This window comes from Leptopilina heterotoma, unplaced genomic scaffold, assembly GCF_015476425.1.
Source record: "Leptopilina heterotoma isolate Lh14 unplaced genomic scaffold, ASM1547642v1 Lhet_214, whole genome shotgun sequence".
Classification (NCBI taxonomy): domain Eukaryota; kingdom Metazoa; phylum Arthropoda; class Insecta; order Hymenoptera; family Figitidae; genus Leptopilina; species Leptopilina heterotoma.
The window spans coordinates 1,026,847-1,053,453 of NW_025110932.1; the positions used below are offsets into that span (position 1 = coordinate 1,026,847).

The following is a 26,607-nucleotide window of genomic DNA, read 5'->3' on the forward strand; positions in this document are numbered from 1 at the left end:
CAATCGGTCGGCCGACTTTTGGCTGCCAAGGTCGGCACGACCAAGGTTGCCAAAGTGAATCCGACCTTCTTTCTCATGGTCGGCAAAGCTTTGGCACCCCTGGTCGGCCCGACTTTGGCAACCATAGTCGGCACGACCATGTCAGCCACTGGACGGCGGGTGTTACAATTCGCTAGTTCGGCCGACCTTTGGCTGCCAAGGTCGGCACGACCATGGTTGCCAAAGTCAAGCCGACATTCTTTCACATGGTTGGCAAAACTTTGGCACCCCTGGTCGGTCCGACTTTGGCAGCCATAGTCGGCCCGACCATGTCAGCCACTGGACGGCGGGTGTTACAATTCGCTAGTTCGGCCGACCTTTGGTTGCCAAGGTCGGCACGACTATCCACTTGGTCGGCGCGACCATGGCCCGACCAACTTTTCGCACCTGGGTACCCGAGTCGAAATTTAGACCCTACTTAGCCTCTGAAAATGTAGGGCTTATTCAGGTTTAGCAGTCGTAAAGTAGGGTCTGATTTCAATACAATTTTTAAAAACTAGACCCTCCTTTGACTCCCAAAATAGGCTGAAATTTGCCAATCTTCCATTTGGAGAAGCAAAGGAGGGTCTACTTCTAAGAAACCTATACCGTACTTTTAAACCTCGTAGACCCTACTTTCATACTCCTAGACCCTACAATTAGAAAAAGAAAAATTTGAAGATTTGCTCAGATTCAATTGAAGCACTAGGGATGAGTAAAAGTGGAATTTTATGTGTTTTATAGCGTCTATATACACGAAGTGTATATAGACGCTATAAAACACATCAGTATTTATGAATTTGGAGTACTTTTTGCATTTGCAGTGTTTCAAGTAATTCATTAAAAAATAATTTAAAATTTTCTTTTAGAATGTAGGGTCTAGGAGTATGAAAGTAGGGTCTACGAGGTTTAAAAGTACGGTATAGGTTTCTTAGAAGTAGACCCTCCTTTGCTTCTCTAAATGGAAGATTGGCAAATTTCCGCCTATTTTGGGAGTCAAAGTAGGGTCTAATCGTATTAGAATTAGACCCTACTTTACTACTCCTAACACTCAATAGACCCTGAAAATTCAGGGTGAAAGTAGGGCTTAAATTTCGACTCGGGTAGACATAACATTATATAGGAATTAAAATTGTTTAAACATTTAAGGATATATATAAAAACGCTTAAGAGTTAAAGCTAAAATTTTTGTGTTTATTTGATCAACACTCTGCTGTCTCAGGAAAGTTGTCATTCTATAAATATATATTATATACTTATAAATTGGTTTTCAATGTCTGACGTAAAATTTGACTGATCATTGCTTGAGAGTGTAAGAAATAGCAATATTGTACGTCTGAACCATATTTCAATATGAAGAACTCGCCGAGCGCGCGGTTACAAGGGAGCAGCCCTAAGGTTCTCATTGTAACTGATTTTCAGTGAAATTTCCCTGATTCAGATTTAGAGAGTATGTGTCGATTCATTTGCCGCGGCTTCTTTATTTGTTAAGATGGAAATGGTAGCCTAGCCGCTTGAGTCTTTTCCTGGTTGGAGAGAGGAAGGCTACTTCCCCTCAAGGGACGGAATTGATGATCGCCCGGAAGGACAACCGAATCACTTGGCAAACGTCCTCAGCCTCATCCTCCAGTTATGTAGACATACATACATCCGTCTGGAGGAAGTCACCACAACGCGCACGGCGCAGAATAAACGGTCAGTGACGCGCGGTAATGGCCGACATCCTAATCCTGACCCCCTACAGCTTAATGCGCAATGATAATGTTGCATGTTCTTTTTGTCATTACTCTATAATGAACCATATGTGATTCACATTACTTCAGACACATTGAGAAAAGTATAACGTTTGTTGGCTCCAGCTCAACTAAATTACTTTTTTACCGACCCTGCTGTGTATCCTGACAGTGGCACACGCAGTAAGTCCAAAAGTCCTATTTTAGGGCGAAAAGAAGTCATCTTTTTAGCATATTGCAATTAAATGCATATCTAACGGTTAAAAAGACAAGTTTTCCATTTCTTATCATTAGACTTACACCTAATTGAAATTCTTTTTATATGTGTAATAATTACACAATTAATGCAGTAGTATTCATTTTAAATATTTAATATTACCGGATAATTAAAAAACTTGCTACTTGCGGGTATTGATTAAACTTTAAATTTAGAATTCCACTGCGAAGGACAGTTAAAATTTTATTGTTACTGTATCATTTAATGTACTACATTTCATTATTTCATCAGTATAATCTTTGATTAAAATTTAAAATTTTAAACTACTGTAAAAGTAGAGAAATTAAAAATAAAACTAAGCGTAATCAAATTTTATTCACGAAATCATTTTTCCAAACGCAAGTTTATTGATATAAATTGATGATCTGTCAATTTGCATTAGTTGAAGCAAGATGTTGTAAATGATAATTCAAAATAATTGTTTTTCTTCAGAGGCATCTATTTGCTATGCCATCACACACTCAGGTCAGTTTACTTGACTCAAAAGTTTCGATCAAGAAATTCAATCTTTATATCCTAACAACCTTAAATTGGCTGATTGAAATAATGCCATTTGACAGCCATTGGTATTTAATAGAGAATAGAATAATCAAAAAATTGAACGTAAACGGTTTTATGATGGCGTCTAACGTCAGTTATAATTAGTACCTAATCTACTTTTATTTTTTTCCATTAGAGGCGATAATTATAGGTTAAGTTGTATTTACGAATTGGCTATAAAAGAAGAAGGACATTAGAGTATGATCCCATGTTAGTAACTTGGTTACTATTATTCAAAGTTATTTTTCTAATGATCTTGTGATGAATATTATGTTATGTTATTTTGATTAAATGGTCATTTCTGTCTATATAAAATTCCAAGTATATATATTAAAAATTAGGAAAGAGGAGAAAAAATATTGTGCGGGTTGCGAGTAACATATCTGACAAAGACATATATATATTAAAAGATTATAATTTGAAAGAGAAGAGCTATATGAGAAAAGAGTGACATCATGGGTCTTAACCCTTCTTTATGTACGTATTCCTAAGCATCATCTGCGGGTCGTTCGTCGTTCGTCGCTGTTGTCATTTCTCCATTTTATAACAATAAGAAGAGCTCTCTATATATACATCTATATATATATATATATATATATATATATATATAAAGTGAAGGCCCGCAGCTGCCGCCCTGACTGCCAACACAATAATATCTAATTAATTTATTAATGAGGTTAACTTGGCAGGATTGGTCGGCAGACAGCGCGAGCCGCCAGCTACCACGTTTACTTCTTCACTAACATCTTCTGTAGCTTCATATACTCTTGTTGGGATGAATTAAGTTTAATCAGAGCGAAAGTGTCGGGCGCGTGTTGAATCTACCCGCAGGGCCGCAAAACATTATTTTACAGTATTACTCACTCGAAAATTATTGGTGAGAAGGCACGATTTTTTTCTCCCTCATATGTATATATATATGTATAATAAGTAATTTAAGTGTTTGAATACATTGAAATTGAATGCATTGAATTGATAATTTAGTTTACTATAGGCAGCATTTTTCGAACGCTGCATCGTTTACGCGTGGCATACATATATGTAGTGTATTTATTTAGTTAACATTACTTGTTTTATTAAGTTAATAATTTATATATTGTCTGCAATTGTGGAAAATTTACTGACATAATGTAGGGGAATTTTTTTCTCACTTTAAGTAAAACTTGTTTTAAATTTCTTTTTAAGGAGAAACAGAGAGACGAAAAGAGGTTGAAAAGAAGTGGAGGCCACAAAATCGCGCTCGGAAAGTTCTGACGAGCTTTCTGGCGAGAGCTTAGCCGCAGACAGCTGCCGAGGTCCCCGGAGAGATTCTGGCTGCTGTCTGACGAAAACGAACACTGACAGCCGCCCTTATACTCATCATCGTCGACCCAACTTGTTTCCCCGCTTTTCTCATTCTCTTATATTTTTGGGGCACCCCATAATCTCGAGTGTTACTCCTCCTTCGCTCATCAACATGAACTGAAACAATACCTAAAATTCCCTATCTATATGTTACATCAAGTACTATCTTTCACAATTTTTATAGTCATTGTCATTTAATTGGTTGCACAATTCTTTGCAAAGATGTCCAAAGGTTATTTCAAAGTATTTAATCTTTGTCAATTGCTGTCCGTGATCTAGAATTTTAATCATCTGCACAATGTCTAGAAAATAAAAGGATTTTAGGATTAATAGTTCAAAATACATAAAGTGTTAATTAATTAAAGTAATTTTTGTACAAAAACGCACTGAATAACAAATGTGATTATACATTCATCAAAAGTTAAATGAGAAAATTCTATTGATAAGTAATTGACTTTATAGTTAAAGTGTTGTTCTTGAGACACAAATTACCTTTAACAGAATGATTTCAGTTTATGAAAATGATTATTTGACTTCATTGTAATGCTGTAATTTTATCAAACTGATTGCTGCACATCTATTTCTGACGCGATTTTCAAGATTAAGTAACCAAAATTGCTTCATCGGAAACTTTAGGCTGGAGTTAAAGTTAATCGGATTTGTTATATAACTAATTTACCTAAATATTTCATCACGATAGTTGGATATACGAATAAAGTTTCTTAACTTTACAGCGAAAGTACAGAGCTTAATATGCTCAAGTGAAAAATGAAAAATGAAAAACTTGCATTTCCTATATCTAATTTATAATGAAGTGGAGTTTTTGACACGTGAATTGAAGAGAGTTTTGAAAGATTTTCAAGAGACGAATGATTTTGACAAGAATTAAATTTGAGGGTAAAAAACAGGAAAGCAAAAGAATGCAGAAAACGTGTGCAAGTTTTACCTTGACCAAAGGTGGGCTATGTGCCGGTGGGAGATAATGTCCCGAAGTTGGACTCGCTGGAGGCCCCGCGCCTCCGGGCGAGACGGTACCACCTCCGGGGGTGAGAATCCTGGACTCGTGACTGAACAACACTTTACCAGTCTCTCCGCACTTTCGCGGACCTCCTCCAATTCTTTTTCACTGTTCTACAGACAGTATCAAATTCCAGAATTAGAAACACTGATTTATTAGCTCACTATTTCCAATTCCAACAGACCAAATTTATTAGACGAAAAGTTTAGAATGGAGATGGAATTCAATACTGACAGTAGGTAAGTTTCATGTCTATAGTTGTGGGATTATGCTTTTAAGAATAATGCGAGTTCTATAGTGATTAAAAACTAGCAAACTTGTTATTAACTTTTGATAACGAAACACCTTAATATCACAGACACTAGAAAACTTGGTCAAGTTTTGTTTAATGGTTTGTTTTACCTATTACTATGATCACAGGGCAAATATATTTTTCTCGACTGAAGAGAATTGGATTTACGCTATCAAGTCCGCACTCGCGAGAAGATATTTAAATTTTTAAGAAGATTGTTGTAGAAAAATGTGATGGACCGGTGAAAGTTGAGTGATGACTGTATCGCGGCGTGCCAAGATCCAGTGAATCGGACTCGGTCCGAAGCTGATCTGTGTTGTGCATCGGAGGCAAAAAACGTGCGCGATAGGCGGTCCGCGCAGACGTGAAGAAATCGCGAGGGCGGAGTCCACGGCAAGTATCACAAGGAAAAGCGGGGGTGGCACCACGTGGTTTTATTGGGCAAATAACGTGTACGACAAACATCCCCTACTTTCAAGGGGTTCTCGGAAGCGCGCCACGATGAGCGGGCGAGGCTGATAGTCGTCCTAGTGTAAATCGTATCTATACATAGAGTGAATCCCTGTATATCAGCTCTGACGGCGCTTCTCCCTCTTTTGTTCCTCTTCTTTTTACCACTCTCTCTCAAACCCCTATTTTTCTTGCTGATCGTATTTTTACTTTCCCCAATAACTGACATCAAATATTCAAAATGGAAGATTATAATTATATTCTGTGGAAGCAACTGTCTAAATCGAATTCAAAATTCTTTCTTTTATTTAAACTTTCTAGAAATGCAATCAAATTTAAATAGAAATCATTCACTTAAGGCTAACAAAGAAATTGGCTTTAGTAGGTATAATTATTCTCGAATTGAATCACGACACAAAGTTGAACGAAGTGCACTCTACTGTGTTCATCTGTTGTTCAACGCACAACATGCCAAAAGAGAAATGAAAAATTTACATACAGGTTGATGGACATCTTATTTTGGCTAATATCACGACAGTGACATTCCAGTAAAATGAAATTGAGATAATATTTGACGGTGCGCGATATTAAGGGAATAACAATATGAAATGAATTGTCCATTATCAATTTTTATTTAAGCCAGTTGAATTGTATTTTCTTTAAACACTGAAATTATTGGTTCAAATATGCAATTCATTTGTTTCAGTGAAATATTCGAAAGAAATATTATCATGCTATTCAAATAAGCTTGGGAAAGCCAACTCCTAGAATTTATTAAATTAATTATATCCAAGTTCATTGAATTATCTCACTATTTTTTGGAAAATTTGATGCCAAGATTTTATTCTGTTTTTTCATTATAATATAATTACCCAGTGAATTAAAAGTGATCTCTTCCAAGATATTTGACACTGATATAGATAAGTTATTAATTTGCTAATTTCCATCCTTTGAGTACCCTTTATTTTATGCAGACAAACACCTGAGATATTACTTTAGACACCAGATATTTAGTTGATTTAGGGGTTCGAAAATTACTGGAGAAATACATATATATATATAATATGTATATGGTGTACGGTCACATTTCCCAATTTATATGTATATAGATTCACAAGCGTGGCGTAATTCAGTCACCACGTAACATAATTATCTTTCCAACTCAGACTCTCTTGTGTAGAGAGAGAGAGAGAGAGGGAGAGAGGGAGAAAGAGTCCAGAAGCATTCGTACATGCGAATAAGCATACATTTGTGTGAATGTGTGTATTCATTGCCACAGGCAGTTCGTGGTCAAACTTTGAGTCGCTACAGGCAAATTTAATGGAATCCTATATAACTCGGTGCAAGAGCCGTTTGGACCGGCACTGAAGCACAAATGTCTACACCACTAGCATGTTCGATTTTCATTTTTTATCATTTTATTTCATATTGGGTAAAATAAATCTAGAATTACTCTTTATATACACAGTACTGCCCTCAATTGACAGTCCAGTCCGTTTTTCGTTACTGCAAAAAGAGATTTCTTTAAAAATGTATTGACTTAAATATTTTATTCTCTTTAGGACAATAAAACCCATTAAAATTACGCAAAACATGAGCCCAAAATGGTTAAATTTGCAATTTTCTCTTAAATTTGTTCTTGGGCTTATTTTGAAGGTAATTTATAATCATAATCATAATATCATTTTGAAACTATATAATGTGGTATACGCTTTTTGTTTCAATTTCATATTATGATTACCCTATGGGCACTTTGACATTTTAAAAGTCTTTATAGTCAAAAGTGGATTAAAAGTAAAATATATTTTTTACAGTGTAAACTTATAATAAGAGATATAAACGTTATTTTTAAAAGTCAATCAAGCAATTGATGTAAGAAGAAAAATGAATTAAACTTTGGTTAAAATTTATTTTGTGAACATAGAAATGAATTTAATTGCCTCATCTTCTTTATCATTCAATTTTAATAACTAAAGCTATGCGGCAGCTGTGAATCCTTATTCGACCACAGTGTGCGTCAGTCGTTTGTATGTTATTCAATTTAGCTATACCCAAGCTTTGTAATTGATAGTAAGTATACTTAGTAGATTGAATCTAATATGTTTCTAAATTATAGTGCAAGCAACATATGATGAAATAAACTACTTTAAAAAATCTTTCCTTTAACTATTTTATAATATATTATAACTTTTTCTCTCCTTACATATTTATTGCAGTGCTGAATTTCAGAATTATATTAAATAATAAAACTTTCTTTTTACTATACCAAATTGTTATGAAATATTGCATAAATAATCCTAATTCAATTTCCATTTAATTAAATTAATAATATAATTTTTAATCCAAGTAATCAGTTGAAATCGATATGAACGTTATATGAAACGTTAATTATTTTTGGGAGATACAGGGCTCGATCCAGTGAAAGTCTTTACAAATACGGACTTTACGGACCAAAAATTAAAAATTGCGGATCAATTACTGACAAAAATATAACCAGTCTGAGTCAAATAAAAAAACATTTTACTTAAAACTATAAATTCAATTTTTTCATAACTATAATACATGAAGAAACAGATGACTCCGAGTCAAAGACTCGGAGTAATCAATTTCTTTATGTTTTACAATAATTAAAGATGACCCAGTAATAAAATCATTATTTTATATTATAAGAATATTATTGTACTTGTTCACAATTATTTTCATCATTTCAATTCAATTATTATTATCCAGAATTTTTAACTAACATTCTTCTTTAAATCAATTACTTTTTATAATTCTTAAAAAAGTCATATCCTATTTTTCGTATTTTTTAAAATTATAAGTAGTAAGGATAAATTTTAGTCAGACTTCATTTTCTATTTTTCGTATTCCAAAATATTATTTTAATATATCCCAATGGGAAATGCCAGTGTAGTGCCGATGTTCACCACTGGCTTAGTACTCAGACGATTGTTCGGCGTAGTCTAGCCGAGCCTCCACAATTAGTGCTAGCGCAGTACAGAATTTTTGTTTTGCCAAAGCTTGGACAAGCCACGGCGGCAAATGCTGGCTGAGTATAGAAAAATTGTTCATGACGCTCTTTGCCAACATTGCTTTTTTGACATAAACTTGAAAAAAATTATAAAAAAAGTTTATAAATGTTTATAAATATAAATTTATTGAAAAAAACTAATATTTTACTTTTCAGTTGTTCATTTTTTATTCTTATTAAATTTAATAATAACAATTTAACACAATTGTCTAATTTTGTAAATAATAAATTATTTAAACAAATTAAAATTATAAACAAAATTTAAACTTTAATCTCAATAATAATTTGGTTCCTATTAAAATACTATTATACTTCTTACTATGAATAAAAAATTATTAAAAAATTACCACGTAATTTAAGAATTACGTAAAATGTTAAATGCAATAAGTAAAGTAATTTAAATTAATTATTAAAAATGTAGTTTAATTTATTTTATTTCAATTTATTATTTCTAACGTATCCCTATTTTTTTCTCATCTTTGACTCAATAATTGTATGTCTGAATGATACTGAGATGTTAATACTTTACTGTACACATGTGTCGTTAGCATAGTGGTTAGAGCGTTAGTCTGTTAGTCCGTAGGTCATAGGTTCGATTCCCCTCGTCAGCAATTTTGTTTATTTTCATAGGTTTGCGATATTTCTAGATTCCAATCGTTAGGTACTAAAATATGAAAATCTAATGCACACTTACTGTAATTGTTTATTATTTAATTTTTAAATGTTATAAACAATTTTTTTCTACTTCATTTACTACATCCATATTGTTAGTCTCCATCTTTAATACAATTTCTTTAAGAAGAGAAATATTTTATGAATAATAACTATTTATTAATATTATTTACCATTTTGTTGTTAAATTATTTATAATTATGAATTTACGACTAATTAATAACAATACGGCATTTATTGCGGCAATATTTTCAGCCAGCACTGGTCCAGTGCTGCGCCAGCGCTGTCTGGCAGCACTGACAGACAGTACTTCGGCAGCACCAGACGGCGTTATCATCCCAGTGTCAAGCCAGTGCTGGCTCTCAGCCTTGCCGCCAGTGCTGCCAGTGCTGGCGCAGTACTACGCCAGTTGTAAATTTCCCATTGGGATGTAGGTAATATATTATTCAAATTATTATTCCAAAATAAGTAGTAAAGACATGTTTTGGGCAGACGTTACATCCTATTTTTTGTATTTTTCTAAATTAAGTAGTAAAAACATGTTTTGGTCAGACGTTATATCTCATTTTTGGTATTTTTCTAAATTAAGTAGTAAAAACAAGATTTAGTCAGACTTCATATCCTATTTTTCGTATTTTTCTAAATTAATTAGTAAAAATAAATATTAGTTTTTTTCCATTTGTTTTCAATTCAATTTTACAAAATTTCAATTATTCAGTAATTCTTCAATTAAAAATATATTAGAAAAAAAAACATAAAAAAATTATTTCAAGAAAAATTGACAAAAATTTTTCAAAAAAATTAATTCTTCTACAGAATTGTTAGTTAAAAGTACTAAAAATTAAAATCTTCAAACATTTTAATATGAAACCTTTTCAAAGTCAATTATTTCTAAAAATTCACGCTATAATGCTTTTAATATTCAATTATAATTTAAAATTTTTTCTGAAATTCATTTATAAATCAATTTTTATTAGTAAATTCTACTAGAACTCAATTATTTAAATAAAAAAAAATCATTTATTGAGAACAATTTATTGTATTCTCATAAAGAATTTTATCAACAAATTTTTAATTATTTGAATCCTTTTGAAAAATTTTAATGAAAGTTTTAAAAATAATTACACTTTTTGAAGAATTGCATAAAAATTGTATTAAAAATAATTGAAATTCAGCATTATTTGAGTTTAATTATTTATGAAAATACATGAATTGAGGAAAATTTTTGAATAGAATTAAAATTTTGCCAAGAATTTTTTTAAAAAGTTTTAAAAATAATTGAAATTTCCACGAGAATTTTTAAAAAATTTTGAACATAATTGAATTACTGTGTGCGAAAGAATTTGATTACTTTTGAAAATAATTGATTTATTCTGCAATCATTTGTAACTACATTTGTAATTTCTCTAAAATTCTCCAAATTATATTGTACAATTTACGGACTTAACGGACCTCTTTTTTTAAAAAAAACTGACATTTACGGACTTGAAGAGTTTAACTTGAATTTTTACGGCCAGGGCCAGATTTGACGTATCCTTGCACGACCAAGTATGAGAGATGTAAAATTAGAGATGAGGGGCAATATTACTTGTGACGTGCATGGAAATCGTTTGGAATTATCAAGTTGAACTTTGCGCAAGTGACACGACACTTTATTCTTAGGTTTTCATCGTATCAGAAACGCCATGCCACAGCCGACGCCTCGGTAGAATTCCGACAGCGTTACCAAGCGGCGGCGAGGAGGTTGTTTAATAAAATAATCTTGTTATGCCGCTGTTGGGAGTTTGCCCGAAGGTAGGAGGGTGGAGGGTGGACTAATGTACGGGATGGGGTCGGGTTGGTGCAAGGTGGAGAACCAGTCGGAAGGGGTACTAATACATAAAGTAGCTTAAAGTAGAAAATTGTGGAAGCGTCGTGATGCCTGGTGATTGCGTTACCTCCGGGCTTTGATTTAAAATGCAACGAGGGGCCACGAGACGGGGCAAGGGGTTGTCGGAGCGGCGAGGGTGGGTTCGAAAGGGGCTCATATATACACTCCACCATCGTCTCGAGGAGCATGATGAGGGACCGGTGGAGAAGAAAATTCTCGAGCAGGCGGAGAAGTAAATGAAGGAGAAGAAAGGGAGGGCGGAAGGGTGGGATTCGCTCTCAGACTCAACGGAGAGACGCTTTCACGTCGAACTCATCTTCGACTCGGGGTGAAAGGGATTCGAGTGGGGATGAGGGGTAGACTGCGAAGGAAATTCTTTCACCGGATTGGGAAAAGCAGCTTTCTGCCAGCCGCATGCTCCCTCTATCTCATTCCCATCCAGCAATTCATGGTTTCAGTTTCCGTGAGGTAATGAGATCTCACTTGGAGAATATATTTCCTTAGTTGATCTTCAGTTTTGTCTCGTGTCTTCAAACAAAATTGAAAACTACTCCCTGACTTGGTAACTCAAATTGAAACCCAGAGATTGTCAATTTTCCAAGTTCAAATACTTTATAACGTTTCGAGAAGATGTATCTTCAAGATTTATCTTTTCATCATTACGTTACTTCCCATATATTGCACACTATTCACAATATAATGTGGAAAATTAAGAATCAGCGCGAGTGAATTAATTAGCTGAAATCAATTCGAGAAACGGGGGATTAAGTGTAATCTGGCTTATTTCATTCGGCTGACTCGGAACAAACGATGTGAGAATTTCCAAGTTGGTGTCATTTCAGGACTCGAATCTCACAAGTTCCCATCTCTCCTATCACCTTTCGACATTTCTCGTGGTTCCTCGTATCCCCGAGGATATAGCAAGATAGGAGGGTTCTTGAACGAATCTAAACTGACAGCAAACCTACGGGACCTGACTGGGAAAAGATCCTTCCATAGGTCATTTTTTACCCTCGGGATCCTGTCACAGTTGAAGCAAATCTCTCTCTTTCTCCTCCTCTTTCTTTTTGCTCGGCGCTTTAACAAACTATACTTTCATCAAATTCGACGCTCTAAGCTCTTCAAAGCCATTCTTTCAAGTTGATTTTCAAATCTGGATTTTCAAAAGAGAGACGCATTGAAAATTATATCTAATTATCTATTTTTTAAATTGTTATGCAAATAGAGTAATCAATATCAATATCAAATTATTGTTTGATAAAAGACTACAATAAAGAATTTTCAACACTTTATAAAATTAGTGAATATGTTTCACGAAAGACGAAAGAGGAATAAAGGACTAAAATGAATTTCGCGGTGTTGGTATTTTGACAAGGTTGAATCTCGTGTTAAATCATCTGTCGCCCTGGAGTTACAAGTCAGGGTGGTTTCAGAGGCAACCTTAAGTCCCCAGCTGTCTGCCTCCTGTCACTCAGACCGCCACATTACGTCCAACCCAAGGTGGCTTTCTCCTTCATAAAATGGAGTGTTTACGTCTAATCATATTTTAAGTGTTCAATCTATTAAAAAAGAAAATTCTCCTCAATTCCTGACAAAATTTCACTCGCATTCATCACAGTAAAAAGAAAATCTTTTTTTAAGATTCATTTTAAATTAAGATTTCCTTATTTTTTTTTTTTTTATTATTATTATTGAAACCGCACGAAATGAAAACTATTAGATTTAATTAAAAATGTGCCTCGAAATTGAACTACATAACGGTTCAAGTTAGAATGAGAGAATCACGTAAAAATCCTGGAAACTTTTCTACGTTTCGAACAAGAAGGATAATCATGTTAAAGCCTGGAATCCGGATCGGATGAGAAAATGAGGGAATCGACGGAACTTGGTTAATTCTCTTCTGAATTCGGGTTGAACGGATCTAATTATTGATAACGTGCAATTTCAATTTCGCTCAATTTTTATTTTTTTCACTATCGAAAAAATGTGGAATATAGAAATATCAATTCCAAATATATACATTTAAAAGTAAAATAGAAATTATTTGATAAAGAAGTTCGCTGTAAAAAGAAATCTTATTTAAAGACAATATATTAATACTTATGCAAGTTGTTTTGAAAAAATTCAATAAAACATCTTAAAGTGCATTGATTTTGTAGGATCGAGATGAGGATGAGACACGGCCCAATAATCGGGTCCTACACGGGTAGCTTTCAAGTTCAGGAATTCTTTTAAAGAAAATAATATAGAAAATATAAGTATATATGGAAAAAGGAAGAAGCGACCAAACATGAATAATAAATAAAGTTATCGTTTAGTTGAAATTTTTCGGGTAAGTAAAATAGGGTGAGATCAAAGCTTCAACTCTGTATATATAGTGTGTTTTGTTTATTCTTCGTCGCGTCAAATAAAGTGTTTGCATTTATGATTCGGCTGTCGTTTTCGCATCTTTTAACAATTGCATGAAATGTCTTTGATGTACCTTTGTCAGTCTGCGACAAATTTCTTATTTATTTATTGTCAAGAAATACTTTCATATTATTATCTATTGGCCTTATGGTGGTCTTATAATGAGGAATTATCGTCAAAGTCCAAAATTGTTGGAAATAACTAGACAATTAGACATAACTAGAGAAGAAATCAAACGTCAAAGAAACATTTAGGTGAATTTGTGTTGTTGAAATCCTGTGAATGAGGATAAAGGGATTAGGCTCTTTGAATTGCTTCGAATTGCTTGGAATCGTGGAAGAGTGTAATTCTCGGTGGTTTTGGACATTTTGGTTTCATTGAAGAGTGTCCGTCGATGCGGAGGTGATGGAGCGGCTAATAAACGATAACGACAATGGAGTAGAGGGTTTGTGTTGGAAATAGACTTTTGGGGGCGCTGATTGTGAGGACATTGGTGCGGTTCCGTTGGTAACCGAACACGTACCAACATCTATTCGTGTCAATCTATCTCGGCGCACACATAGATTCTTGTGCGAGACAGATGGAGCAGTAACGAGGAACACAATGCGATGCAAATTGCTTCACTCGCACACTCGTTCAGCCAGCGAATCGCTATGTACCACGATGGTATTACTAACATCGCTATTCTATTATGACATTACGGTTGTGCCCATTACTCACAGCCGCGTCGACTCCCTCCAGGCATCCAATCAGCTAACTCGGTAACTAGCTCCATGCGAGAGACGGAAGCCAATATCGAATACCCCGAAAGTCGCCCAAGGCCAGGGTTCACAAGCGGCATTTTTCAACTGTGCTAAGGAAATAAAGCATACTATTCGTCATAATATGATGTGACGTTGGTCCCACCACAGGAAGACCAAACTTTAAATATTATGCTGCCTTGACATTATAGTAATGCAAAACGTGGTCAAGACCTCCTGGGGCCTGGGGCACCTATCGCAAAAAACAAATTATAGAGCTGCATTTTTTCTTTACTTATGAGCTTAAGATGTTCGTCCACTTTCATCGAAATTTCAGTTTTAACCCCTTCACTGTCAGTGGGCTCTATAGAGCCATAAAAATGTCGTGCCCTATATGTCCATATGGGCTCTATAGGGCCATCGAAAAAAAAGACATTTAAAAGTTAACGAATCTGGCTAAAAGTCCTTACTCGGGGGTTTTCGGGATCGCTGATTCCAAATCTGTGGTCAAAAATTCAAAATTTAAAATAGCAGCTTTAAAAAGGCGACAAAAAAAAATTTTTAAATAACGAATTCGTTAACTTTTCAATTTTTTGGGTCAATATTTTGAAGCAGCCATTTTGAATTTTGACTTTTCGACCACGGATTTTGAATCAGTGACCTCAAAAACATATAATATGACAATATCATGATTTAAAAAAAAAAATTTTTTTTGAACACTTATGGCACAAAAACTTTATTTTCACTCGACTGTGAAGGGGTTAATATAATATAAAGTTCATTTTCTCAATTTTTTTTTTTTTTTTTTTTTTTTTTTTTGATAACCTACAAATTAATTTTTTGTATAAACACAAAAGTTTGCCAAGACTAAAAAGGCGGCCCAACATAATTAATATATTGGTCCAGTAATGCCTGATGAAAAGTGTCAAAAACCAGTTTAAAACGGTTTATATAGGTATAAAGTAAATAAAAATTGCAATAAAATTCATCTAATGATTAAAGAAGAGAATCTTTCCATATTTCATATATAAATAATTTATATATAACTGATTTATAATTAAAAAGTCAGTCACTAATTCAAATATAGTAATATTTTTACTGAATATTTATTAGTTAAAAATAACTGATGTTTCAGTACATTTTTTTAACCAAATTCAATTTTTCAGTAATATAATTTGGAGAATTTTACAGAAATTACATAAATGATTGCAAATATTCAATTATTTACAAAACTAATAAAATTCTTCGCAAAAATTTAATTATCTTTATAGAAATATATTAAAATTTTTCTCCGAAATTCAATTATTTTTAAAAATTTTAATACAATTCTTGGCAAAATTTCAATTTATTATTTTCAAAAATTTTTCTCAATTTAATGATTTTCAATATTTATAGGTAGTATTTTTTAATAAAATTTTCCAAAAGAATTCAATTATTTAAAAACAATTTTTTTAAAATTCTACGCAAAAAATTAATTATTTTCATAAAATAATATTCTAATATATAATAATATATAATTCTAATGTATGAAGAATTTACAAATTAATTGAAAATTGGTAAAATTGAATATTGTAAAATATTGTAAATATTGTAAAATATTGTAAAATATTGTAAAATATTTTACAATATTGTAAAATATTTTACAATATTTGAAAATATTTGAAAATTGGCAAAGAACTTTTTTGAAATTAAATTAAATTATTAAAAATAATTGATTGAAAGAAGAATGTTAGTTAAAAATTCTTGAAAGTATAAGAATAATTATTATTGAATTCAAACGATGGAAATAATTTTGAAGAAGTACGATATTCTTATAATATAAATTAATGATTTTATCACTGAGACATCTTTAATTGTTATAAAACATGAAGAAATCAATCATTCCGAGTCTTCGACTCGGAGTAATCGATTTCTTCATGTTTTATATAGTTATGAAAAATTTAATTTATAGTTTTAAGTTTATAAAAATGTTCTCTTATTTGACTCGGACTGCTTATATTTTTAATTTTTGTCAGTAATAATTGGTCCGAAAATTTTTCATTTTGGTCCGTAAAGTCCGTATATTTTTAAATACTTTCACTGGTTCGAGCCTTGATCATCGTATATATACCTACTTTTATAAAACAACACTGTCTCTCAAATCTTTATATGTTTATAAATAATTTGTATCACACATGTTTCACTCTTAATAATTTTATTAATTCTTTAAATACTTTTACGATCCGTTGATTATAAATAGGTAAAATACAAATGTAATTAATGTTACTATAAATGTATTTTTGATAAAAATTATTTTATTGTTTCATGATTCATACTTTACAGTCTCCTGAATTATCGCACTCAAATGATAACCAACTCCGGTGAACTTCACTAGAGCGCGCACCGTCTGTGTTTTGAGTTTAAAATCAATTTCTTATTCGTGATGAGGAAAAATGTTTTACTTGCAGAATGATGTGATTGTTCTTATACTAATCGGAAAAACTAATCTATACTTTACCAACGTTAATTTGAAATATCCGAAAAATTAAATATACAACTATTATATACATATAGGCACTTATTTGAGATTTATCAAATTATAAATTGCCAAGACGTACATTGTCAATTTTCAGAAGAAATAATAATTTTTGAAAACTTGTTCAATCCTGATTAATGTTTGAATTTGTAGGTTGGCAACACACTGTGTGCGCAAGTGCCATCGACGCCATCGTACGGGAACTATCTGAACTATGCAAGTCCTCCTTTCCGTGCATTTCCGTGAGATCCATTGTGAAGGAAGCGTTCTAACCAGTAGAAGGCCAGTATTGGATGGGTCTGGTTAATGATTGATCCCGCCACGTTCGAATGGATTGTTTTTCTCTATTCACGAGTTCACACTGCGAGTTGCAGAAAACACTTTGAAAGTGTCGCTCGTGGCCGCCGCTCTCGGTTCGTTGAGGTTACATGTTTTCACGACATTTCGCGCAATTTCGCGTGTGCTGTGCAGAAAATCCATTCTGATCCATTTTGTTGGTGTGGATTGAATATGATTTAGCGCCTGCTAAATGGTGTCCGCTCGTTTCGTTGATGACACTTGACGAGTCAAGTCGTGGGTCTAGGAGGCAGATCATATTCCTGGTGGTGACACCCCGCCACGAGAATATTGATTCGCTGAGTTTGGATCATCGACTTTGGACGGCCTGGTGAATGGACCGCGGCGAGTGCCGGCTGATCAGCGACGCCTGCGTGTCTATGCGCGTGTGCTTCGACACCTTTTGCTTCTCGTCGACACAGCAGCGGCTGGCCGACGAGGAGGACGTTTCGCAGTTGGCAAACTCCACGTCCGCCACGGTTATTCATCCCGATCAAGGTGGTGCCTTATCCGGGACCACCACTCAAGCGATCCTGGCACCCCAACATCAGCAGACGGTCGCCGCCATGGGCACCCTGCGAGAGCTCCAGGAACTTTTGCGCGTTAAGGATGAAAGAATCGCCGATCTCGAGGAGCAGCTGCGGCGTCGCGATTCCGAAATTCAAGATTTAAGAAGTCATTTGGACAAGTTTTTAAGTGTCTTGCCATTTAAATCGCCAATATCACCGACGAAACCCCGCCCCAGGAAGCAACGGGCACAGGGCATATCGGCAGAGCCGCCTCTCCAAGTCCTCGCGCCCCTGGTGGTTGTTGACAAGAGCGACAGGTTGGTGCCACGTGACTTTTTTCTCCTTTTTTTCTCCACCCGAGTATTGCTATTTTTAGACATCATGTTATTCTTTGTATGTTTCACTCATTCACCATTTTCATTATTATCATTATTTTAATATTATTTTCTCTCTTTCATTTCGTATTGTTTTTTCCCAATTTCAATCCATCTTCTTAAAATAAGCATACTTTTCGAATTTTAATAAGCTACATTATCTTAACACGCATAAATGCTACATTTACTGACTTATGCATGAGGTATGTAGATAACATAACATGCAATTTAAAGCGTAAAAATATTACATAGCTTGTGATATCTGAAAACAATAAGTAAGAAAAGATTCTTTGACACAATACGAAATGTAAAAGTACAATTTATTATTTTAAAAAATCCTAATTAGCTGAAGCAAAAACTACCCATAAACAAGAGAAAATATTAATTATTGAAAATGTCAACCTATAAGTAAATAAATACTTATTTACGTCTATATCTTAAAGGGATTTTTAACCTTTATGCTCGCCTTTATGAGACCTTGGTCTTTATAACCATTTTTCTTATAAATGCAAGCACCATATAAATATATAAGTGCTGTCATTATTAGTGAATAAGTTTGAAATTTTTACTGCGGCACTAAATAAATACTGAGAGAAATAAACTATATAAAATTATTAGTTGATAATATTTTTATCAATTAATTAATGTAAATTATAAGTTAAAATTAATCTTTCATGTTCTCAAATTTTTTATTTCATCAATTTATACATTGTTATCTATTTCTAAATATTTACTCATTTCTTAATTTTTATACATATATCTATTTCTCAATGCTAATCATTTTATGGGCCTTTATCTATTCCTTAATTTTTGTTGACAATAAATTATCTATCTGCCTTAACGTTGGATTATTAATTTATTTTTTCAAGTCTCAATTTAACGAAACTTTTATTCCATCATTTTTAATGGTTTCTTGAAAAATAAAAAAAATATAAGTTCGATATTTGAAAACTGAAATAAAGTGCGAACAATGATCGCTTTGAAATTTTAGTTTCTTTCTTCTCTAACTCTACGTAGCTGTTGCTGGCCGTTGCACGTGTTTCAAAGTTTCTTTCTCCTCTCTCCTCTATTATGAGATGAAATGAAAAAAAATATACAACCGTTTGGACGATCATCGATTCCGTCCCGTGAGGGGAAGTGAGAATTCCCCTCCACCACTAGGAACCGATTCACGCCCGTATCCCGAGCCGAACTCAGGACTGGCAGTGCGATCGAGTTGTCGCATAAAACTGCCTACAACTTTCATTCGGATAAAGAAGAAAGCTATATTTTTAAGTACCTCAAACAACAATCCATTCCTCAGATGCATGATACTTGGTCAGTTCATACTTCCGTGGTATATCATTGACATGAAATCAATGACATAGGCACATCGCAGTTAAACTGCAGAAGGCAAATGGATTAGGTACATTTTTGTCGGGATGGCGTTCAAATACACACACATTTCTGTGCGTGTAAGCAGAAAACTACTACTTCGTTCAAAAACCACTTGTAGTATAATTTGTTTCTGCTGGTTGTGTCCACAGTCCGCAAAACGAGACTGGGACATCCCGACAACAACCAAAAGTTATAGGAATCTCCGTCCTTATATACTAACTGATGGAATTTTTCACCGCTTGTGAGAAACATTTTTTCTTGAAAAAAAAAAATATTTATGTCAGAAATAATTTTTTTCAACTTTCTAAAAAATAAAACACGAGAAAAAATTAGTCGGTCAATTTTTTTTAATAATTAATTAATTAAATAACAAATAATTGTTGTTAATTATTAACTCTTAACACAGAGCAGTTGGAAACTTGCAGTTTTTTTTTCTAACTTTACAACTAATAAATCTTTAAAGTACAAAATGAAGATAATTTATGATTTTAACAATTTATCAATTGTTTAAACAAATAATTGTTGTTAATTACTAACTCTTGACAAAAAAAATTATTTTGAATAATAATTGTGCTGTCCCGATGCTATCTTCGCTCCGAAACTCAAACTTAGGCCCCTGACCGCATGGTGGGAGAAGGTTATTTCCCCTCACGGGACGCAATCGATGACTGCCCAACCGTTTACGATCAAGTAAAATCGTCATTGGTTTCCGTCTTCCCAAGATACGCGCGGCCTTTGACGAATTTATTTTTGGAGTAATATAGATATGTTTCTGACGGGAATGTATAGGTAGAGGTAGAGGTAGAGGCGGTAATAATACGTACGTACATTTAATTTGGAAGCACGTGCTTTTTGTCTCTTGGGTATACGCGCAGGTAAGGGCCATGAGATATTTATGACAATTCTCAAAGTGCGTTTGCGTTATTATATGTCGCAATCAGGATATTTGCGTCTTTGTTTTGACGATTCAATACTTTTTAAGCTGTAATTCTCACAAAATTTATATCTAAAATTCAACTTTGTTAGTTGCATGAATTTGATTAGGTATATTAAATTGGCCTCCTAGTATAGGATCTATTAAGTTTCCCAAGATAAATAAATGATAACCAGGATTCCTATTTAGTTGAAAGTAACTTGTTGCAAAGTTTACCTATTTTTTCTATTATTACATAAATTTTTTTTATTTTCAAACATTAATAATATTTTCCATTACACCTCATTTACAGAAAATACTTTCATTCTTTTTTTAATTTTGTATCTCCTTCAGGAAACCGGAAAAGCTTGTTTTGCTAATTAGAAGAAATATTGCATGCACAGAATAATTATATTAGCCTGAGAAAAATGTTCTCTATATGTAGGATTAAAAATCTAATAATTAATATCTAATTCAGTTAAAAAAAGATGAACTTTCAATATAATTAGAAGCCCTCAAACGAATATTTTTATTTTAGGTACTGAAAATAAGACATTTTGTTTTGTACATTTCATTCATACTTAAAATAATTATTTTTAAAACTAGAAACTATATAGTCAAAACAAATTAACACAAACTAAGATTCCTCAGGGTTGCCATCACAAATATTTCATTTTATTTTTCCCTGACTTTTCCCTGATTTCCAGAACAAATTTCCACTTTTTCCCTGACTCTAAAGAATATTCTGATTCACTCTAATAATTATTAGATACTCAAAAAAATGTTCTATTATACATTTACAAATTTACAAATTTCTTTAATTGTCAAATTATTCAAAAAAATCAATAACTTCTTTTTTAAATAAATATTTAATCATTATTATTCTTCTGTAGGAATTAAAATTTTTCCAAACATTCAAATTCAAACCTTTATGAAATTCATCAACTTATAATAATTTAAATTACCATAAAATTTTTCAAAAAAAAGTTAATTATTTACAAAAATTCTAATAAAATCCTTCGCAAGAATTTAATTATTTTTACAAGTAGTGAAATTACTCAAAAAAAAATGTAATAAAACAGGGTGTCTACTAACCGGGAATTCCGGGAAAACCGGGAAATAACCGGGAATTTTATTTGACCGGGAAAAACCGGGAATTAGCCGGGAATTTTATACCGAACCGGGAATTTTTTCACAAAAATTAAAAAAGTTTTATTATTTTAATTTGTTTTTAAAAAATCAATTTTTATTTCAATTTTTATAGATATTTATACTGTTCTCTAAATTTAAGTTACTTAAAAATAATTAATTTGATGATAAAAAATCAGTTACCAATTCAAATATATTATGTAAATAAATTTTAAAAAAATTATGGAGTTAATAGAAATATTGTGAAATTCGACTGAAAATATGTAATTAAATTTGTTAAAGAAATTCATTAGAAACTTTTTAACAAATAGAATTTTCAAAGTATTTTAATTTAATAATTGATTAATAATTGAATATTATAAAGAGTAAAATTCTAATGTATTCATGTTTCTTACTGCGAAGATTAATAATTAAAATTTTTATTAGTTAATTTAAAAAAATATACATACTTAAAATTGTTTAATGAAATTGAACTTTCGCAAAATTTTTTTTAAATCTAAAAAATAAAATTGTTGTAATTTTTCAATTCTATTGTTTCAAGATAATTGAATTTTTCTAAACAAATCATTGAAATTTTTTTACTTTTTTTGAGAAATAATTGAATTTTTTTAAAGAATTTTATTTAAATTTTTCGAAAATAATCAAGGGAAGTTAGTGACCATAATTATAATTTTATTTTTAAAATTTTAAGTCCCTCTTACAGTTTTAAATCAATTTTTTGCTTCTAAAAATTATACTATTCTATTATTTTATTTTATTTTATTTTCATGTATCAACGGGCTTACAAAATATAAAACGCCCTTTCGTACAAAGTACTAATATAAGAAAAAGAAAAAAAAAAAAAAGAATATTAATTACAATGAATAATTAATTATTTGATTACGCTGCGTAATATTCAAATAATAAGTTGCGCAGGGCAGTGGTAAAACGTAGAGTTGAATTTTCGAAAAAATTTAGATCATGTGCACTTTCATTAGCCTCACGACATATACGTTCGAAAACATTATTATCACCATACTCTGTTCTATGATATTTAACTTTGAAAAGAAGAAAATTACGTGATGGTTTGTAAGGCACAGAGAAATTTATTTTACATAAAATATCCGGACAATTAATCATTCCATTTATAATTTTAAAAAGAAACATTAAATCCGAGTACAGAAATCTGGATGAAATTGTCGGGATCTTCAATTGCCTCCTTACGTCATCATATTCATGTGAAAAAAAATCATAGGTAATATCGAGTTGCTTAGCAGCGAAGCGCAAAAACCTATTTTGTATTCGCTCCAATCTCCAATTATTATTTAATAATTATAATTATTGAACTTCTCTTAAATTTTTATCATTTTAAATTTCTGAATGTTCAAATAAATGATATTTATTTATTTCTTGAGCAAATTAAATGTTTATTACATATTAAGTAAATAATTAATTATTGCTGCTTATTATTTTCAAAAATTTTAATAAAATTCTTCACAAAAATTAAATTATTTTCATAAATAATAGCATTCTTTAGAAGGATTCAATTATTTTTATAAATAGTAAAATTCTTTGCAGAAGTTCAATTATTATCAATGTAATTTTAATAAAATTGAAAAATCCAATTTTCAATTATAATTATAAAGAGACAAGATTATTTTTAAAAACTTGAAAAAATTCTTTGTTTAATTCAAGTATTTTACAAGTTTTTAATTAAAATTATTGAAAAAAACATTATTTTCAGAAAATTTAATGATTTATTTATGTTTAAAATCAAATTTAAATTTACATTTGATAAGAAAAAAAACCGGGAAAAAATTAGGATATAGCCGGGAAAAACCGGGAAATAACCGGGAATTTTGTTAAACGAAAATAGTAGACACCCTGAATAAAATTCGTTGCAATAATTCAATTATTTTCATAAATAATAAATCGATTATTCGGTAATTCATTTTTAAATCAATTTTTATTAAAAAATTCTAGAAGAATCCAATTATTAAAATTAAAAAAAAATAAATAATTTATTAAATAATTGAATGTTTATTAAAATTTGTCAAAACAAATTTTAATAAAATTTTTAAGAATAATTACATTTTTAGAGAAATTCGATTTTAAAATATTGTATCAAAAATAATTAAAATCCTGCAATGAGTTTTATTCATGAAATTAATTAAAATTATCCCAACAATTTTATTAAAATTTTTCTACAATAATTGGATTTCAGAAAAGAATTTTATTATTTATAAAGATACTTGAAATTTTAACAAGAATTTTTTTTATCATAATTGAATTTCTGCGAACAATTTTATTAAAAATTTATAAAAATAATTGAATTCTTGAAAAGAATTGTGTTAAATTTTTTTAAATAATTCAATTCTTGCGACGAATTTTATAAAAACCTTTTTTAAAAATTGATATTTTTCGAAAAATTTTATGAAATTTTTTATTTTTAATAATTGAATTCCTATGAAAAATTTATTATTTATGAAAATAATTGAATTATTTCGAAGAAATTTATTAAAAATTTTGTAAATAATTGAATTCCTGTGAAATTTTGCCAAGAATTTTATTAAAAGTTATAAAAATAATTGTATTTTGATGAAGAATTTTATTATTTATAAAGATAATTGAAATTTTGACGAGAATTTTTTTTAATTTTTGAACATAATTTAATTTCTGCGAAGAATTTTACTACCTACTTTTGAAAATAATTTAATTCTTTCTAGAATTTTATTCAAGTTTATAAAAATTATTGAATTTCGGTGAAGAATTTTATTATTTATAAAAATAATTGTATTCTTGAAAAGAACTTTGTTAAATTATTTTTAAATAATTGAATTTTTGCGACGAAGTTTATAAAAATCTTTTTAAATAATTAATATTTATCGAAATTTTTTGCCAAGAATTTTATTAAAATTTTTAAAAATAATTGAATTTTGATGAAGAATTTTATTATTTATAAAGATAATTGAAATTTTGACGAGAATTTTTTTTAATTTTTGAACATAATTGAAATGAAAAATTAAGTTATTCAAAAAGAAACTATTGTCAGAAATAGAAAAAATTGAAGGTTTTGTATTAATAAAATTCTTGGTAATTTCATAGTTTACGGGGCAAACAAAAAAACATCAAAATTCAAAGTTTTCTCATGAATTTTCAAAAATTCAATTTATTTTTCCAGTACTTTTACTAAAAATCCCTGACTTTTCCCTGATTTCCCTGACCAATTTTACTTTCCCTGACTTTTCCCTGAATTCCCTGACCTGTGGCAACCCTGTTCCTTAACCCCATTTCTTGGGAAATTTTAAGATAGTCGATCAATAAATGAATCAAAAACATATCGAAGTTGAAAATAACTATATAAACATGAAAATTTCATATTTTATATATTTTGAAAATTTATTATAGTATTTAAAATTACATTACAATTCCATTTATAAATAAGTGCAAGTATTGTTTAAATTAAAAAAATTATTATTATTATTATTATTATTATTATTATTATTATTATTATTATTATTATTATTATTTTAAACAAATTATGTAATTTATTTCGGAGTAAATGGCATATTTCCTCAATATCAAATTATAATTTTTTAAACATATTTTTATTTTTATATCGTTTGTCGACATCAAGACAAACTTGTTGGACTGGGTCGCTAAAAAATCCGAGGTCAAAATAAGGAAAGGACAACTCATTTGTGAATGTAGATATTTATTTTTGGCCATGACTCTCGTCTATTTCATTAAAATTGTTTTATCCACTTGCACTTTTTCTATTGTAATGATGGTTAATATTTAATAAATATGACACAATCATTTATATATATATATATATATGCATTTCTCTAAATTTAAATTAATGGAAAGTCGTCCACTAATTATTTAGATTTGTAAAAATTTCTACCAAGTCAAAATTCTATATATAAATTCTTAATAATTAGTAAGTTATCTAATAAGGTAACCAGGTAAAGACAATTAGTTAAAATGACAAGGATTTCCATTAGAAATAAAAATGGACACTACTCAGAAAAAAATTAGACTATACAGGTTCATAATGTGAATAAGTTTGACAACTACGAGCTTAAATATGTTCTATACACTTTTATGTGATATTTTTTAAATTTAATATCTATTCTTAAAACATGATTCATGAAATTAAGAAATATAGAACGGCATAAAACTACTTTAGCGAAAAAAATTCTTTTTTAAAGAATAATCGCATTTTACGTATGCACATCAACTTATTTTTCAAGACACGAATGAATTCGCAAATTCATTAGATACGTATATATACATTTGAATATGAGCAAAAAGGATTTAAATTCCTCACTCGAACTCTGGCGTTCATTGCCGACTGAGTAACGTGATTCCTTGCGATGATGATGATGATGATGGCGATGATGATCATAATCATCTAGGCACGTAATCTTTCTTTTTTTAAATATATTTACAATTAAATTTTATTATCTTCGACAGACAAGTGAATTTTCTTTTTCAAATATGTTAAATAAAAGAATTTGAATAATGGATTAAAAGTGAAACTTATTTTAGAGTTAAAAAAAAGAAATTCCTTCTTCTTATCTAAGTTTTTTTAAATTATAAGTATTAAGTGATTTGCGTTAGGTCCAGGTCGTTATAGAACTTTTCAAAGTTCAATAGAAAATCCACATAATTCATAAGATTACCTTGGGAAAATGTGATTAAACTAATGATATAGAATATTGTTGTTTAATACGAAAATTTTCCAAAGGTGTAATGGAAATAATTTTCACTTATCTTATCTCATACACATATATGTATATGCACTTTCTATCGAGCTCTACTATTTAGCTCAATTTTATCTTAAATCTCTTTAGTAGTTTAAATAGTAAATTAATGTTCTTATTACCAAAAATGCTTATTTCTATAGTTATGTGGAGCAATTGTTAATCTCAAAAATATTTAAATTCTATCCATAAAATGAACTTTAATTTTTAAAAATCGGAGCCAGAATATTTATTTCATTTTTTTTTTTTTTTTTGAAAAAATCTTCTTTCGAAATATGTTTCGTAAAAATTA

The 26,607-nt window shown here is 30.8% G+C and overlaps 3 protein-coding genes across 3 annotated transcripts in view; 2 read left to right on the forward strand and 1 right to left on the reverse strand.

Moving 5' to 3' along the window:
- The window catches only part of LOC122501784 (chromosome transmission fidelity protein 18 homolog), a 56,105-nt gene extending 52,032 nt beyond the window's left edge, over positions 1-4,073 (forward strand). Inside the window, exon 11 of the mRNA XM_043611525.1 lies at positions 3,754-4,073. Coding sequence (XP_043467460.1) covers positions 3,754-3,822 — 69 coding nt within the window. The 3' untranslated portion in view covers positions 3,823-4,073. The remainder of the gene's footprint in view (positions 1-3,753) is intronic.
- The window catches only part of LOC122501785 (homeobox protein orthopedia), a 35,647-nt gene extending 29,739 nt beyond the window's left edge, over positions 1-5,908 (reverse strand). The window contains exon 1 of the mRNA XM_043611527.1: positions 4,859-5,908. The gene's annotated coding sequence lies outside the window, so the exon portion shown is untranslated. The remainder of the gene's footprint in view (positions 1-4,858) is intronic.
- Positions 5,909-17,156: 11,248 nt separating this feature from the next.
- The window catches only part of LOC122501787 (cGMP-dependent protein kinase, isozyme 2 forms cD4/T1/T3A/T3B), a 43,466-nt gene continuing 34,015 nt past the window's right edge, over positions 17,157-26,607 (forward strand). The window contains exon 1 of the mRNA XM_043611531.1: positions 17,157-18,071. Coding sequence (XP_043467466.1) covers positions 17,581-18,071 — 491 coding nt within the window. The 5' untranslated portion in view covers positions 17,157-17,580. The remainder of the gene's footprint in view (positions 18,072-26,607) is intronic.